The sequence below is a fragment of the Lissotriton helveticus genome, chromosome 3_2 (genome assembly GCF_964261635.1).
Source record: "Lissotriton helveticus chromosome 3_2, aLisHel1.1, whole genome shotgun sequence".
Lineage (NCBI taxonomy): Eukaryota > Metazoa > Chordata > Amphibia > Caudata > Salamandridae > Lissotriton > Lissotriton helveticus.
This window is the reverse complement of record NC_136062.1, coordinates 177020763-177037930: the sequence shown is the minus strand read 5'-3', so window position 1 is coordinate 177037930 and position 17168 is coordinate 177020763. Positions and strand designations below refer to the sequence as shown.

The window sequence follows — 17168 nt, the reverse complement described above, 5'->3', positions numbered from 1 at the left end:
ACATGAGCTCAGAAGCCATGCTTTGTGCATTCTGCAGTGTAAAGGTACCCATTTTAGCTAAATACTACTTTTAACTAACGTTTGTTATGAAATGGATACAAAGTACATTTTCTCATCGTATGGATAAATAAGTATAAAACAAATCAAGATCTATTGGATTTTTATTACATACACTGCTAAATGACTTTTGTAAATTTGTCACGTAACATCTTAACCAAGACCCCCCAAACAGGCTTTGAGATGCCGGCGGTTGATCTCGCTCTCTGTCGATCTCCAAAAAGCCTTTAAAACCCTCCAGTGGCGATATATGCATGCAATGATGCCCTGCATGAACTTGCGACCGAAGTGGGACTAGTGAAAAAGACTTCTATATGCTTGGGCATGGGCCAGGGTTAAACTAGGGCAGAACATATGGATGTCTTCGAGGTAGGAACGATACCCGACAGGGGTGTCCTCTGTCACCACTGCTGTTCGCTCTGACCGATGAGCAGTTTGTGGACATTATCCACCAGGAGGGTCGGGGAGAGGGATCTCCTTAATGATAATGATAGTGTTGCTGCGGGTGCTCTACTTGTTTGCCAGTCTTTCCCATCTGGTTACCCAGGCCCTGGTTACGGTCACTAGACACGTCAGTGAGGGACTTAATCTCGGACGGGAGTAGATGCCGGGTCTCCCTGCGGATCATGCAGCACACATCTAGAGAGGGTGGTCTTGGAGTACTTGTACAGAATGACGTCCCAATTCCGCTGGCTAACTCGCTGGCTGGTGGGACGACAGATGGAGGAGCTGAGGGCTATGCACACCAGAGATGAGAGGGTGCCCAAGTGGCTCTCTCGTTACAGCTGCAACCCTCGCACGCTCGCGGTCTCCCTTTAAAATTAAATTGATACTTGTAAATCTCAGAGTCCTCTTCGCCATTAGCATGCGAATATCTGTGCCTCAACATCTCTAGTAACAATCAGCTGGTTTGCAAACTACATATATTCCCCCCTGGCAAAAACCTACCATTCATTGAACAATTAATGGAAATCATCTCTGACAATGTGGATTCATTGCAGTCCCATATCTACCTTGGGGACTTTAACCTTCACTGGTCAAATCCTAATGACCAAGCAGTAGCATGCCTCAATTCCTTCTTGAAGGATCACAAATTGGTTCAACATTGTGACCAGCCTACCCACAGAAAAGGGGAACCTCTTGACCTCATCCTCTCCAAAGGACTCACCATCCCATAGGACTCCATCATACCCTGTGATAGGCCGGACCATAACATCATTTCCTTCCATATCAACTCGGAGGTATCTCCGAGTAAGGCTCAAACAACTAAACCAAAAATCTGGAAAAGAGACCTCAGAGAAATCAATACCGTTGACCTAGCAACACGCTGTAAACATGCCCTCTCTCCTCTAGTGGACATACATGAAGTCCATGCACTCACAGACTTCTATAACTCTTCTATTTCTAGCATCATGGAAGATATGGCTCCACACCAACAAAAAAATGCACCAACTAAAATATCTAAACCCTGTTTCAATGGAAACCTTAACTCGAAACGTCGCAACCTAAGGGCCATCGAACGTTCCTGGAGATCCACTCCATCCGCGGACCATCTAAAAATCCTTAGATAAGCTAGAAGCTCTTATAACAAACAAATCAACACAGCCAAGGCGGATTATTTCAGATCCCAACTTAACCAAGCGGCTAATCGACCCAAGAAACTGTTTGAACTGGTTAAGCAACAATCTGTGGTAGCCCCCAACCGATCAACTTCGGATGTCAGTCCTCCCTCATGTGATGATCTGGCGGACTTTTTTACTGAGAAAACTAGACTTATTAACATTGATCTAGAAAGCAGGAGCAGGAGGACTCTTTTAATACCCAATGGCCCGGCACCCCCCTGGCCTTACCAGACAAGGCTACAAAATATAGCTGTGGCATCAAGCACAACGCTTCCTGGGACACATTTACCACCCTAAATGAAAATGATATCATAAAGGTTCTTCAGAGTATCAACCCATCTAATCACTTCAATGACCCGTTACCACCCACCATTTTCATAGCAATCAAGAATTTAATCTCCCACATCTGGACAAAGATCGTCAATGCATCTCTAACACAAGATATGATCCCAGAATGCATAAAAGAGGCCCAGGTAACACCTATATTAAAAAAAAACGACATCAGACAGTACAGATCTTTACAACTTCCGCCCTATAACCAGCATCCCCACACTAGCCAAACTCCTGGAAAAATGCATCCAATCACAACTATGTGCGCACATCGAAAATTTCCATCTCCTGGACCAACACCAATCTGGCTTTCGTAGTAGGCACAGCACTGAATCGGCTCTCATTCATGTGATGGATGACATCCTAATAATGCTTGATCGAAATTAATCCTGCCTCCTTATCCTCCTCGACCTTCCCTCCACCTTTGACATGGTCAATCATGACAACCTGCTAGATATTCTGGAGCAAAGGATGGGCCTCTCCGGTCAGGTGCTCCAATGGTTCTCGTCCTTCCTCCAGCACAGGTCCCAAAGAGTCAAGTCAAACCACTCACTCTCCCAGCCATTCCCAGTCACCATGGGGGTTCCCCGATGGTCCTCCTTATCTCCCATTCTCTTCAACTTGTTCCTGGAACAATTAGCGAATGTTCTAAAATCAATGGACATTCCCTTCCATATGTATGTAGACGACATCCAACTCTACCTGAAAATCTCCTCCCCGGATAACATCACATCACTCAACTCCACCCTACTGACTACTCAAAACTGGCTAATGGAGAACCACCTCCTGCTAAAGACCTCCAAAACAGAATTCCTCCTCATTACTCCCCCGAAATACACTCTTAATATTGACCGCTGGATGAACCAACTCACCTCCTTCAACTGCTCCCCCCGCATTATTGACTCAGCTAAATCTCTAGGAATCACCCTGGACAAACATCTGAATATGAAGTCTCATATTAGCATTGTGTGTAAGGGAGCTAACCACCTTCTGAGAACACTCAAGAACTTCAAAACTTTCCTACCTCAAGCAGATTTCAAGCAAGTGGTCCAAGAGCTTGTTTTACCGAGGCTTGACTATGGTTGTGCTACGCTATGTGGCCTCCCCAAATACTCTTTGGACCCCCTAAAGGCATCATTGAACACGGCGGTCAGATTGATACGGGCACCAAGCGAAACGTTCACATGTCCCCTGTCCTAAAATCTCTAAACTGGCTGCCCTACGAGGGTAGAATTCAACTAAAGATTGCCTGCTTAACGCACAAAGCCTTCCACTTCAAAACCCCCAAATACCTTGCGCAAAAGCTAGAACTATCTGGAGAGGGTAGACCGTCGAGGAGTGCTAATTCCCTCCTCTTGAAACATGCCAACGAGCCTTCTCGGGCGCTGCACCAAAAATTTGGAACTCTCTTTCACCGGAAATCTGTAGAATCTTTTCCAAGGTTGCCTTCAAATTGGAAGCAAAAAGATTCCTCATGAATAAGTTCTTACCTTAACAAGAGGAGAGACTGTCAGCTTAATCACATCGAACATTCTCTAGTATTGGTTGTCAATCTTGTATTTTACTGTTGTATTTGCTCCCCTTTTGTCATTATGTTTCATTGACTAGCCTATTCTTCGCTTACCCCAGGTTTATATATGGTCTTTTATGTATGCACTGTTTGATTCAATACCTATGTATATTCCCTATTTGACTCATGTACTGATCTGTTACCTCATTTCCCTCAAACTGTAAAGCGCTCTGATATCCTTCGGGATCAAGTTCGCGCTATATAAAACTTTATAAATAAATAGTGAAAAAGACATCTATATGTTTGGGCATGGGCCACGGTTATATTAGGGCAGAACATATTGGAGGCCTTCGAGGTAGGAACCGGTACCCGACAGGGGTGTCCTCTGTCACCACTGCTGTTCACTCTGACCAATGAGCAGTTTGTGGACATTATCCACCAGGATACCCAGACCCTGGTTTCGGTCACTAGACACGCCAGTGAGGGACTTAATCTCGGACGGGAGTAGATGCCGGGTCGCCCTGCGGATCATGCAGCACACATCTAGAGAGGGTGGTCTTGGAGTACCTGTACCTAATGACGTCCTAATTCCAGTGGCTAACCCGCTGGCTGGTGAGACGCCAGATGGAGGAGTTGGGGGGTATGCACTCCAGAGATGTGAGGGTGCCCATGTGGCTCTCTCATTACAGCTGCCACCCTACCTGGATCGTCCTCCTAAGCTGCTCAACATAGAGTTACACTCAAGGAGGAAATTACCCAAATGAGCCCAGCAGTTCCCTCTATGGTCAGGCAATCCCTTTGATCAGCCTCCCTTCCGGTAGAGGTGGTTACTTAACAGTGCATACGTTTTCGGCATGGATGGAGGCGGATCTACTCACGGTAGGAGACTACTAAGAGGAAGGGAAGCTGAAAACTTTTGAAACACTCATCGCAGAAGGAAGTTTACCCAAATCGCAGTTGCCGGTAAATACAGCAGTGGTGCATACACTACAGGCACTTTGGAACACAGGAAATAGGGAACCACCAATGCTTGAGATGTCACATATCCTTTTCACCTTTGGGCATGGCCATAAACAGGTCTCTTGGTTTCACAAATCAGCACTCCACATGACCAAGAAAAACGTCACACACATTATAGACGTAGGTGGGCAGAGGGCATTGGCAGAGAAATACGTGATAAGAACTGGGAGAAGATACTTGATCACAAGGTGTTATGAACACTAAGGGAGACTTTGTCAAACGCTGCAGAGAGGTCCAAGAGGCGGAGAGGTGCTGTGTCTCCTCTGTTCCGAGTAATGTGGATGCCATCTTTGGCAGCGATGAGGGCAGTTTCCGTGTTGTGGTTGGGCCTGAAAACAGACTGAATGGTGTTGAGGAGTTGGTGGTCGTCGAATCATTCGTTAAGACATTTATGAAAGATTTTCTCTGCGACCTTGGCCGTGAATGGTATAATGGAGAGTGGTTTATAGTTGGCGAGTGCTGAAGGGTCTGCAGAGGGTTTCTTGACTTTGACACAGTGTGTTAGCCATGTTGTACACCAGTGTGGCTGCTGTTAGTGGCGTGGAGTGGCGTAGCGTGTGGTAGACCAGGGATGATTGTAATGAGTTAGATTGGAGTATAGTTGAAAGGGGTAAATTGGAGTGTAGTGGAGTGGGGTAGCGTGTGGTAGATTTTAGTGGGGTAGATTGGGGTAGAGTGAGGTTGACTGTAGTGGGGTACATTGTAGGAATAGAGTGGGGTAGATTGGAGTTTAGTGGGGTAGATTAGGGTGGAGTGGAGCAGGGTAGATTGGAGTGGAGTGGGGCAGATTGGTTGGATTGGAATACAGTATATTGGGGTGGGGTAGATTGGACTGGAGTGGGGTAGATAGAAGTAGGATAGATTAGAGTGGGGTAGATTAGGGTGGAATAGATTGTGGAAGATTGGAGTGGAGTCAGTTGATTGGGGAAGAGTGGAATGGGGTAGATTGGAGTAGGGTGGGGTAGACTGGAGGTGAATGGTGTAGATTGGAGTGGAGTGAGGTAGATTAGGGTAGAGTGGGGTACACAGGAGTGGAGTAGATTGGTGAGGGGTAGGTTGGGTGATTAGAGTTGGGTAGATTGCAATGGATTGGGGTAGCCTTGAGTGGAGCGGGGTAGATTACAGTGGGGGTGATGGTGGTGGAGTGGGGTAGATTGGGGTAGAGAGGAGTGGTGTAGATTGAGGTGGGGTGTAGTTGGGTGGATTGGAGTAGAGTGGAGTGGGTCAGACTGGGGAAGAGAGGAGTGGGGAGGACTGGGATAGAGTGGGGTAGATTGGAGTGGAGTGTGGTCGACTGGAGTGAAATAGAATGGAGTGGGATAGATTGTAAAGGAGTGGGGTAGATTGTAAAGGAGTGAGGTAGATTAGAGTGGTGTAGAGTAGGGTAGATTAGGGTGGAATGGAGTGGGGTAGATGGGGTAGGTTGGAGTAGGATAGACTGAAATGGAGGGGAGAATATTAGGGTGGAATGGGGTAGACTTGAGTGGGATAGACTGAAGAAGTTTAGAGTGGAGTGGGGTAGATTAGGGTAGACTGGATCATAGTTGAGTTGTTTAGAGTGGACTGGATTGGAGTTAGAGTGGAGTGGAGTGTGGTAGACTGAAATGGAGTGGAGTGGGATATATTGGATCTGGGTGGGGTAGATTGGAGTGGGGAATTGAGTAGATTGGGGTAAATTGGTTTAGATGGAGTGGGGTAGAATGAAGCATAGTGGGGTAGACTGAGTGGGGTAGATTAAATGGAGTGGATTGAGGTAGTTTGGAGTGGAGTAGATTGAGATAGATTGTAGTGAAGTAGAGTGGGGTAGATTGGGGTTGACTACAGTGGATTGGGGTAGACTGGAGTAGAGTAGGATGGATTGGGGTAGAGTGGAGTGGGCTAAGTGCTGTGGATTGAAAGGTGTAGAGTGGAGGGTTGTAGAGTGGAGGGGCATAGAGTGGATGAATAGAGTGGCGTGTTGTGGAGTGAAGTTTAGTGGCGTGTCGTAGAGTGTCTTAGAGTGGAGGGGAGTAGAGTGGAGCGACGTAGTAGAGTGCAGTGTTGTACAGTGGAGTGCTGTACAGTGGAGTGGCGTAGTGAGGGCTATGCATAGTGTAGTAGTGCACTGCCATTACAGATAAAACATTTTCAATTGAAATGACCATTACATTTGCAAAGACATACAGTTTTACTGCATAGAGACGATAATGTGAGGAAATGTCATCACTGAATGTATTGATGTGTTTTGATGATATTCAAATAATTGTTTCCACCACACTTCAGAATTACAAAAAAAATGTTTTACATTTGTAGTTGTAATTCTGATATATTCTGAAATATCAGCACAGTTCCTTTTTACTGTGTGCAATAAAAATAACATCCTAAACCCTCTTCTCTCACATGGCTGCTCTGCAGGATTGTCATTTAAATACAGCCAGCAAATAGAAAGCAAGCACATGTGAGTTACAAACCACACAGCCAAAAGCAAGGAATCAGCGGAATGCATTCCCAGGGAAGGTTTCAGAATGCCCAGAAGATGTCGTAAAGCAAATTAGACAGCTATACAGTCTGTTAGGCTTCGACCTAAAAATGCTTTCATTTAAATTATTTGCAGGGTCTTGCATCTGCCATTGCTACTGGTCTACTCTGCACTCCAAAAAGCACTTTTGCACACGCCTCCTGTGCTCTCTCGCCCTCCACTCACTCACCATTGATTTCATCCACCAACCCCAATACTCCTTTACAAATTGTTTTCATTTTACATTTTTTAGGAGGGCCCGGCGGCTGCCATTTGCTGCCAGGCCACTTCTGCATTCACAAATAGAAGTACATTTTCTAAAATGTTCCGTTTCAAGTAGTACCTACCATCTTGGAGCAGTAAAAAATATATATGGACCTGTTTCCTTCTATGGGCGCCCTCATGCGTGGTGATGTATCATTGCGCCCACCCCCGCTCCCCAATGCTGCAACACTGGCAAAAATGTATTGACAAAGCCAATAGGTCAACAAAACGAAACATACTGGCGTTGCCCAGCCTTATTCTTTTTAATAAAGAGCTGGCAAAGCCAGATATCCTTCTTCAAACATGGAATCCACACACATGTTATCTGACCATATATCTGATTTTCTGATAATTAAACAATTAAACAACCTCAATGTTTAACAATACTATGATTATTTGCTTAACTGAGAACAATAATCAATTAGAGCAACCTTAACTCAATAACCTGTCTAACCCTCAGATAGCTCTCACAATCAATTTCGCCATACTGTTCTTACCCAGAGATAACTTTGTGATTACCACTCCCTAATTCTCTTTATACCACTGATCTAGCAACATGCGGCCTATTTCACGCCTCCTTGATGAAGACAAACTTGCTTCAGAGCAAAACGTCAGAGGAGAGGATGGGTAAATGACAATCTTTGGAATTTCTTAACCGACAGGTTTGATTTAGGTCTCGAGGTACTAAATCAACTCTTACAACTAACCTGGATAACCTTTTGTTGAGGGCAGCTGCTGGACCTTTCTCTGACCTGGATTCTGTGCATCACTGTATATTGTGTATACGTACAAAGTCATCAGGCAATGTCCTCCTTTTACCTCCAGGAGCCACTCAATTATCCGTGGGGCTCACAGTGTCTCTCACTATAACTAATGCTGTTTAATATCAACCTGCTCATCTGACTTCATATGTTATACTTAATGCTAAAAATAGTCAAATAATTCTCTGGCTGAATTCTAAAACCACTTGGGAACAGACTCCCTATTTCTTAATTACTTATTCAAAATGTATGAGTAGAAAAAGACTTCAGTGCCACTGGCAGTGATTTCTAGGTTCTATGAATAAGTGCCTCACTCCTCCATTATTGATGTCATTAGCAGGTGTTTTCCCTTTCATGTTTTTGTCTCCAGTACATAATTTTGCTCACTTTTGGATGGCTTGGCCAGATAGCAGCTAAACTATTCAGCTACAGAAGCATCATGTAATAAATATTTCTCTGAAGCATCTAGTGTAGAATTTAAAAGGTGTTAAATGCAACACCTCACGCAGAAGTGGGAAACATTTATAAATAGTGTATAATGTCAATGATTAGTGAAATCTGAAAGGAAGTATGCCTATTAGATCAGAGAAATCTGAAATGAAATATAACTAATAAAACACGAGGATGGCTTGAATATTAGCAGAGTCTAGCTATCCTCCAGTGGTAAAACAGGACACCAAAATGGGCCCATGATGGGGGTTGCAGGTGCAGTAATTCAGCTCAAATAAAATTGCTACTCTTTACGATGGAGACAGTTGTCAAAAAATGATTTAGAAGCATTTTTCCAGATTGATCCACATGCTGCTAGCTCTAATTTAAACCTTAGGGACTCCATAGAATACTCTCTGCAGGGTAAGGACTTTTTTCACACTGGCTCCTTGGTCTAAGGACTTGCACAGTCCAAATTGTGCTGGGGAGCAATAGCTCATTCTCTGCTCGAAATCACTCATCCCACCAGCCTGTCAGACTGAAAGGAAACGCGGATATTTCGTGTCCTGAAAATTACCTTGTTCCTTTTTAAACTCATTTTCACTCATGAATACCGGTGCCATAAGCTCTCCAACAGGTGGCTGGATGGATACATAGAACTGCCGGGTGTGAGTGCTAGAAAGAAAAAAAAATAGGCACATGGTCAACCCCTGACAAAAATGACTTTCACGGTACAAAATTAAACTATGAAAACAGGACAGCTGGAGTAACAATAATAATAATGATAAGTGTAACTAGTCTTAATGTATTACTTAATGACCCATACGTTTCCATTCTAGAGCACCGTAATATTATTATTTCATGGCATTTCTTTCATCAGCCTCAAAAGATTAAAAAGGTGGAATGCACTTTGGCCGAGTTGGATATTTTGAAAGTTTGCGATTATTACATTGAATCCACTACTGGAAGCTTTTATTCAAGCTGGTACCATAGGGGGGCGGGTTAGAGGATGGCAGGGTGCACTCCTACCGAGCACTTGGCATACTGCGGGTGACGGAACAGAGTCACCTCTGTTCTGTCCCGCTGCCACCGGGCAGGCGAGGGGGATAGGAGGACATGTCCATCCCTGAGGCAAGGCCGGGAGCTAGGGCTCCTAACTTCCCCCTACAGCAACCCGGAGCAATAACAACGATAGGTGACGTTATTTGTAAACACTCCCGATATGTACAAACATCACAAGTGATTAGAAGAAAAAAACAACCTCCTCCAACTTTGCAGGGCATAGGAGAGGTAGGGTGACAGATCAACTCCTCCCCCGGGAAAGAAGGCAGACTTCACTACCCGCTTTGCACAAGGGTACGGGGTACATTTATGCCCCTTACATTGCCCAAGAGCTGGGTGGATTTCTAACTACCAAGCATGCTATATTTATCACCTCCACCTTGCCCACAGCCGGGGAAGTAAGTGCCACTACCCTCTTCTGGTGTACAAGAGAATGGCTTAGTGTGTGCCCTCAGCTCACGATGCCCAAGGGTGAAGAAGTTTCATCAAATAAAAAACAAAAGGGGGCAGTGGCTGTTCGCCCCTGTGGAACACTAGATGTAGTAGAGCAGCAGGTGACCTAACATCTGTGCCGCACTCTCTTTGCTACTTGTAAGTACAGAGCTGGGATAGCCGCCCCTACACTCTCTGAGGATGGCGCAGGAAACGCTGCGACCCTCCCTACTCATCCGTAGATCTGAGCATTTAGTGGTCCGATGAGTTGAGAGGCAGCTCCCAGGAGCCTCGCAACTCTTCACAGTTGTATCCAGTGTTGGACCACTTCTAAGCAAACCTCTATTTGGTAGAGGTGTTGACCTACTGCACTAACGAGAGTTCAGGGACCTATGGTATGCCCTATTATGAGCATTGACACACTTCTGCTTAAACTATTTCACACTGTTATAAACGTGTACTACAAGGATTCTGCCACCATTGGATGTTGACAATTTACAACACATAAAACAATGTTTCTTAGGTCACTGAGAAGCAGAGATCACAACATACCAGAGCTGGAAGTTAGCAGCCTGGGTAGAGTCGCAGAAGTCGATACCCATAATGGCAGTGGCACTTTCCCCACATGCCAAGGATTCTAAAAGAAAAGGGACAATTCATTAGTCTGAGATAACATAGGTGATTACTTCTGCTTCTCATCGGTAGAACTTCCACAAAGTATTGCTCAAAATCTCAAATAAAGCCTTATCAATACTATAACTGTGGCATGCACCCTGCCTCTCAAGTCATTTTATGCTTATAGACTTTCCTGAAACTTTGCAGAGGATAGCACTGCACATCTGGATGATGTTTTTGAGTTCTCTACAATGATAAAATAACAATTAAGTCGGAGTACGCTTCATAGCTTCGAGGATAGTCTATTACAGGACTTACATGGTGATTTTAGAAACAATTTTGGTTATTTATACTGCTCATGCTTCCAGAGAAGGTTAGTGCTATAATCTTGAATATTAGTTCAATATGTAAAGTTCATTTATTTTTTTTGATAAGCAAATTTTATTGATTTTAAAAACATAGAAACAAATCAGCTAAAGCACGGAAATCACAGATATAAGTTAATTCACATCATCACTATACCCCCCAATCACGATCCCCATAAAAATACTGAGCGAAGGCTGGAGTCCGGTCAGTCAGGACCTTCCACAGCCCCCAGCCATTTCCCCCACACTCTGCGATATTTCCTGGCACGCCCCTCAGCTGTATACAAGGCTTTCTCTTGGGTCGCACACCAGTCCACCCCTCTTCGCCACTTCTCCAGGGTAGGGTTGATCAGGGTTTATCCAGGCCGTCGCAATGTCCCGCCGGGCCATCATCATAGCTGTGTTATAGAACAACTTATCATTCCTGGACCCATCCAGCCCGTCAGTGATCCCCAGCAAGGAGTGACGTGGGTCGTGAGGAACTTCCCAGCCCAATACCTTTGTTAACTCATCCTCAACGGGTCCCCAGAACTGTCCCAAGCGGTGGCATAGCCAAACCATATGGATGAAATAGGCCGGGCATGCTTACATCTTGCACACGACGCATCTGAGCGCAAACCCGCTCGCTGCAGGTGCAGGGGGGTGAGGTACGCAGCGTGTAAATAATATAATTGAATCAGCTTGAGTTTGGCAGAGACAGTGACTATTCTGGGGGCCATAAGGGCATCGCGCTAGTCTACATCGTCAAGGGGGCCCACCCATTGGTCCAGCAACTTGTCTAGCGATGTGGGAGTGTTATTAACTAGGGTGCAGTAAATTCGGGAGACCCCCCCTTGCCCAAGTCGCCCATTAGCGTCTTAGCCTCAGTAGGGCTGTATTCGGGGAGCCTTGTGTCTCCCGCGATGTGCTTGAGGAGGGCATGTCTCAACTGCAGATATTTATAGAGCTCGGAGGAGTGTAGGGAGTAAAAAATTTGGAGTTCTTGGAAGGACAACATCTGACCCCTCACCCACACGTCCCCCAATTGGATAAGATCCCAAATTTTAAATCCCCTCAACCCACTGACTTCCCGAAGCCAAACCCCCTGCCAAAGGGGAGTACACTGGGTTAGTTTCCCCGACCACCCCGTGTTTCGGAGCGAGGGCCACCATGCCAGCAACACTGAGCGCGTCACCTCAGGTAGTTGGTTCGTAATGGGGTCCCCATACAGCATGGCTTGGACGTCCGTAATCCCCAGTTCGCTCAATTCAAGCCTATAGGCTGGATCCGACCAGCCCCCACAAAACCAATCATGTACCACTAATAGGTGTACCGCCAGAAAATACAGATATAGGTGTGTCATCCCCATGCCGCCGTCATAAGAGGGAATCTGACAAACAGACAGAGCCACCCGGGCCTGTCCTCCTCTCCAGAGAAACTTAGTGAATAGACTGTCCAGTTACCTAAACCAGACCCTGGAAAATCAGAAGGGGGTGTTCTGCTGGACGTAAAGGAACCTGGGGAGGATCATCATTTTAAACAGAGCCACCCTCCCTAGGGGGTTCAGAGGCAGCGCTTTCCATTTGAGGAGGTCCTCCTTAGCCTTCTTAACCAAGGGGGCCACGTTGAGGGACCAGGCCAGCTCGGGGAGAACGGCGTTCCAGATCCCCAGATACTTAAAGAAAGTTCATTTTAAGCTGATGTTTCTTGTATTATTCATCTTTTTTATTACTGTTGGTATATTTCTTGTACCCCTCTCCTTTGTTGGTACACTCCACCATAAAGGACTGGAATGTTGAATGCTTTCTCCTCATTTGAGGAGAATGTGAAGGTGGAATAAAGCATACTTTAAGACATCCTCTCATATTATTAGGTTGAGCCTAGGCAGCGCGCAAGCGCTGCTTAGGAGATGACCTATTGGAATTGGTCTGTACTTTTTTGGAAAACTCGTGCATATACTGCACTGTTTCCAATGAGTACTCATGCTTGTACAGCATCCACCTTGCGGGAGCAAGCTGCTGCGCCATCTGTTTCCAATTATCGCGCACACTCTTGTTTACTTTTGTTTACAGCATGTCTCGCTGTAGCGTTAATTGGAAACAGATGGCAGTTGCGTTCACTTTTGCAATAATATTTCCGGTTTCTGTCTCAAACCGGAAATATAGGACTACATTGATTGTTTCTTTGTGGAAAAGTACCCATACCCAAAGACAGTAAATCTATTGATCTCAAGTAGATCTCTTCTCTCTTCCATTAGCCAATTTGGAAGACTAGTAAATCCGAAAGATTTGGTGCTTTTAGGAGCAAATAAAACACTAGGACAACAAGTCCCTTTATATTTGTATATATGTTGAGTATTGTTTAATGCTCTGTATAGTAATGTTAAAATGTCTATGTAATGAATTTAGCGTTATAATTGTTTTGATACATGTTGAATGTTTTTCTATCAAAGGAGATGATTATAAGTAATGTGCTAACACCCAATTGTGTACCATTGAAAATTTTTGAAGAAAACGCAAAAGTAGAATTTGCTTACAATGTCAATAAATTAGGACATTGCATAAAAGTAAGTGCGTAATCTATGGTGTCAGAGGCAATCTTTACTTGTCACAATTTACCTTGATTCCAGCCTCTGATTACCTTAACTGAATCAATCCCCTGTGATTGTTTGATTATACCTCAATGAGGTCACGTGAATTATACAGTCTTTTTTAGTGCATTACCTACAGGCACTGCAGTCCATAAAGCACAGATCACCAACCACCACGCCATGTTTCCAATCTGTGCTATCTGGAGCTTATGCACTAACTCGTAGAGTTACCAAGTATATGCACTGTACATATGCCTCAATGAGGTCTTGTGAATTACACAGTTGTTTCTAGTGCATTACCTACAGACACTGTAGTCCATAAAGCACAGATCACCAACCACCACGCCATGTTTCCAATTGGTGCTATCTGGAGCTTATGCACTAACACGTAGAGCTACCAAGTATATGCACTGTACATATGCCTCAATGAGGTCATGTGAATTACACAGTTGTTTCTAGTCAATTACCTACAGACACGGCAGTCCATAAAGCATAGAGCAGCAACCAACATGCTGTATTTCCAATCTGTGCTATCTGGAGCTTATGCACTAACTCGCAGAGTTACCCAGAATATGCACTGTGCAAATAAGTCATTGAGGGTACATAGATTACACATCGTTTTTAGTGCATTACCTACAGACACTGCAGCACTTAAAGCACAGAGAAGCAACCACCACGTCATGTTTCTCGTCTGTGCTATCTGCAGCTCATGCACTAGCTCGTAGAGTTACCAAGTATATGCACTGTACATATACCTCATTGAGATCACGTTAATTACATAGTCGTTTCTAGTGTATTACCTACAGACACTGCAGTCCACAGAGCACCAACCACCACGCCATGTTTCTAGTCTGTGCTATCTGGAGCTTATGCACTAACTCGTAGAGTTACCCAGTATATGTACTGTTCATCGAGGGTACATGGATTACACAGTTGTTTCTAGTGCATTACTTCCAGACACTGCAGCACTTAAAGCACAGAGCAGCAACAACCACGCCGTGTTTCCAATCTGTGCTATTTGGAGCTTATGCACTAACTCGTAGAGTTACCAAGTACTTCCACTTTGCAAATACGTCATTCAGGGCACATGAATTACACAATCGTTTTTATTGCATTCTCTCCAGATACTGGAGTACATAAATCACGAAGCAGCAATCACCACGCCGTGTTTCCAATCTGTGCTGTCGGCAGCTCATGCACTAACTCATAGAGGTACCAAGTATATGCGCTGTACGCACACAGTCGCAGCTCATATCTGTTCTGCAACTGCATGCAAGTTAGTGATATGGCCTAATTACCTTACTAGCAATTAAGTCCTCCCCTGAAGTATCTGCACTTAGATGTTTTATTACTTTTCTGCAAATGTTCAAAAAGGAAGTAAACCTCTCAGAAGCCGCTGAGCCTGGTTCACGATATAGAAGCACTTTAAATCTGTTGCATCACCTACTACTCTGTAAGGGGTAAAGGCTTCAGATATCTTAGGCAGAAACGTAAACGCTATATACCTACCAGAAATCTAAGGTCTATAGACAAAGCATTGTTGAGTGTACCCCATATTCGTCTGACTACATGCGGTGGCAGAGCCTTTTCCTATTTGGCTCTGGTTTATTGAAACAACTAACCTCTTCATGTTTGGTTTTGTACTGATTATTATAAATTTGGGAAATTGCTGCAAACATGCTTATACTGACTGAATTTGCTTCTGCTTGTGTCGGTTGGAAGCGCCAAGATGCCTATTGGGGTGAGTTGTGTCCATATTAAATTTAATGAACAGAAATGTTTTTTTAGGTCGAGCCTGAGCCAGCACGCATGCGCTCCGCTGTGGCTACTCTGACTTTATCTGTGTGGGTCTGACTCCTCGCACACATTGTATTGGCTTTTGCGTGTGTCTTTCAAAAATGAAAGCACGCACATGGCTAATAGTGGGTGCATTTCGCACCTGTTTTCTAATGTTCACTCCTACAGCGTTTTGCTCTCGGGAGCGAACAGCGGCGCACAGTGCGGCAGCATCATTCTTCGTGGGTCAGGTTACGATTTCCGACAACCCGCCGTGCTTTCGCTTGTTTTAAATGTTCACTTCCACAGCGTTTTGCCTGCAGGAGTGAGCAGCGGCATGCAGGGTGGCAGCTGCAGTGCTCGTGGATCAATTTCATTAGCTTCCAAGACATTTGAGAGTAAAGTTGAGTTTGCATGGTTACATTTCTAAACGTCTGCATGAATTTAAGGGCAAATGCTCAACCTTCTGCACTACTTAAGATTCCTCATCCCACTAAATTTCAGCCCATACAGTGAGCTCCTGTTTACACTTGTTTAACCCGTTGGACGCTCATGACGTGCTGAGCTCGTCATGAGCCACGGTGGCCGTGTGCTCATGACGAGCTGAGCTCGTCATAACGGTCCGAACGCTAGTACGCGGGGCTAATTCCCCCGCTGTGCTGAACGTTCTGAAGGAACGGGTGTGGCCGTGACGAGCTCAGCTCGTCACGAGCACCGGGGCGCTGTGCGCACCCCCCAGCACAGGCCAACGGGTTAATTTGGTTTGTTTTTACTCCCGTCCATCCACTGGCCAAGCAAAGCATACGGCATTTGGTGATATTGTCTCTTTATGTGTAGAGTCGAAGAAAGTTCTATCCGGAGGGGCCACACGGAAGAAGGAGCACCACAAGGAAGTTGCAGGAATAATCCAGCCACAGGCAGAATGCAGGAAAAATAAAGAAATGTCATTCACAGTTCAATCAATGCACAGCAGGGCAAATAAACGCTTGAGGAAACGAGATGGCTGCTTAAAAGGAGTTTTTAGCACAGCCGATGAAGACCATTTTTCATCTTACCAACTGCTCACCTCAACTTAACAGGTAGCGCCTCAGCAAAAGAAATACAGTGCTCTTCGTTGCTTCTGTTAATACATAACTTGAAAGCTATGAGCAACACCCACCCACTTATAAATGTTTATTTCCCACTCTGCTGTCCTGCTGCCTTTCATCAGGTGCGAACAGATCGAAACAAGTTTTTTTTTAAAGTTCTCGACTGGCTTTAATAGTGCTCATCATACCTCAAGCACGTGCAAGCACCACATTCACGCACATGTGCTGTAGACTTCATGCTCAGTGCACATATTCAAAAACGATACATTGTGCGGCTTAATGACACGGATGTGTTCTAAAGGGGCTATTCAGGGAAGGGAAAACCAGTTCTCTTTACCAAGTACTGGCACTGCATATCCAGCAATCGCCAACAATGTTTGATTATGTCAGCTATGGGTCTGAGACCTATATTGACATCATTCACAGGATGGCCATATAAGGTAACGAAAATGCTTATAACACTTTATTATAACTTTGCAGCATGGTGCACTGTTATATTTCATATCGGTACCCTGATATAGGTCTAGGGAACATTGTTCACTTACCCTACATCGTCTCCCCGTCATTTCATATGAACGAGCCTTATAAGGACATAACTCCAAATATGGACAGTCTGCCTTATATGGACATAACGCCTTATAAGGACTGTTATCTTTTATGGACTAAACCTTTCACCTAGTTCCATGCCCGGGGTGGGTTATTCCCAATCAATATTACTAAGACGTCAACACACATATGAATAATTTATGAGTACACTCTACAGGAGGTCCA

At 44.8% G+C, this 17168-nt stretch overlaps 1 protein-coding gene across 2 annotated transcripts in view; it reads right to left on the bottom strand.

The window, feature by feature from the left end:
* Positions 1 to 17168, bottom strand: part of AP3B2 (adaptor related protein complex 3 subunit beta 2) — a 352683-nt gene that overhangs the window by 31702 nt on the left and 303813 nt on the right. For both annotated transcript variants that reach the window (XM_078684977.1, XM_078684978.1), the window contains 2 exons: positions 10537 to 10621; positions 9068 to 9165 (listed from right to left, as the gene is read on the bottom strand). In XM_078684977.1, the coding sequence (XP_078541103.1) occupies positions 9068 to 9165; positions 10537 to 10621 (183 nt within the window). The remainder of the gene's footprint in view (positions 1 to 9067; positions 9166 to 10536; positions 10622 to 17168) is intronic.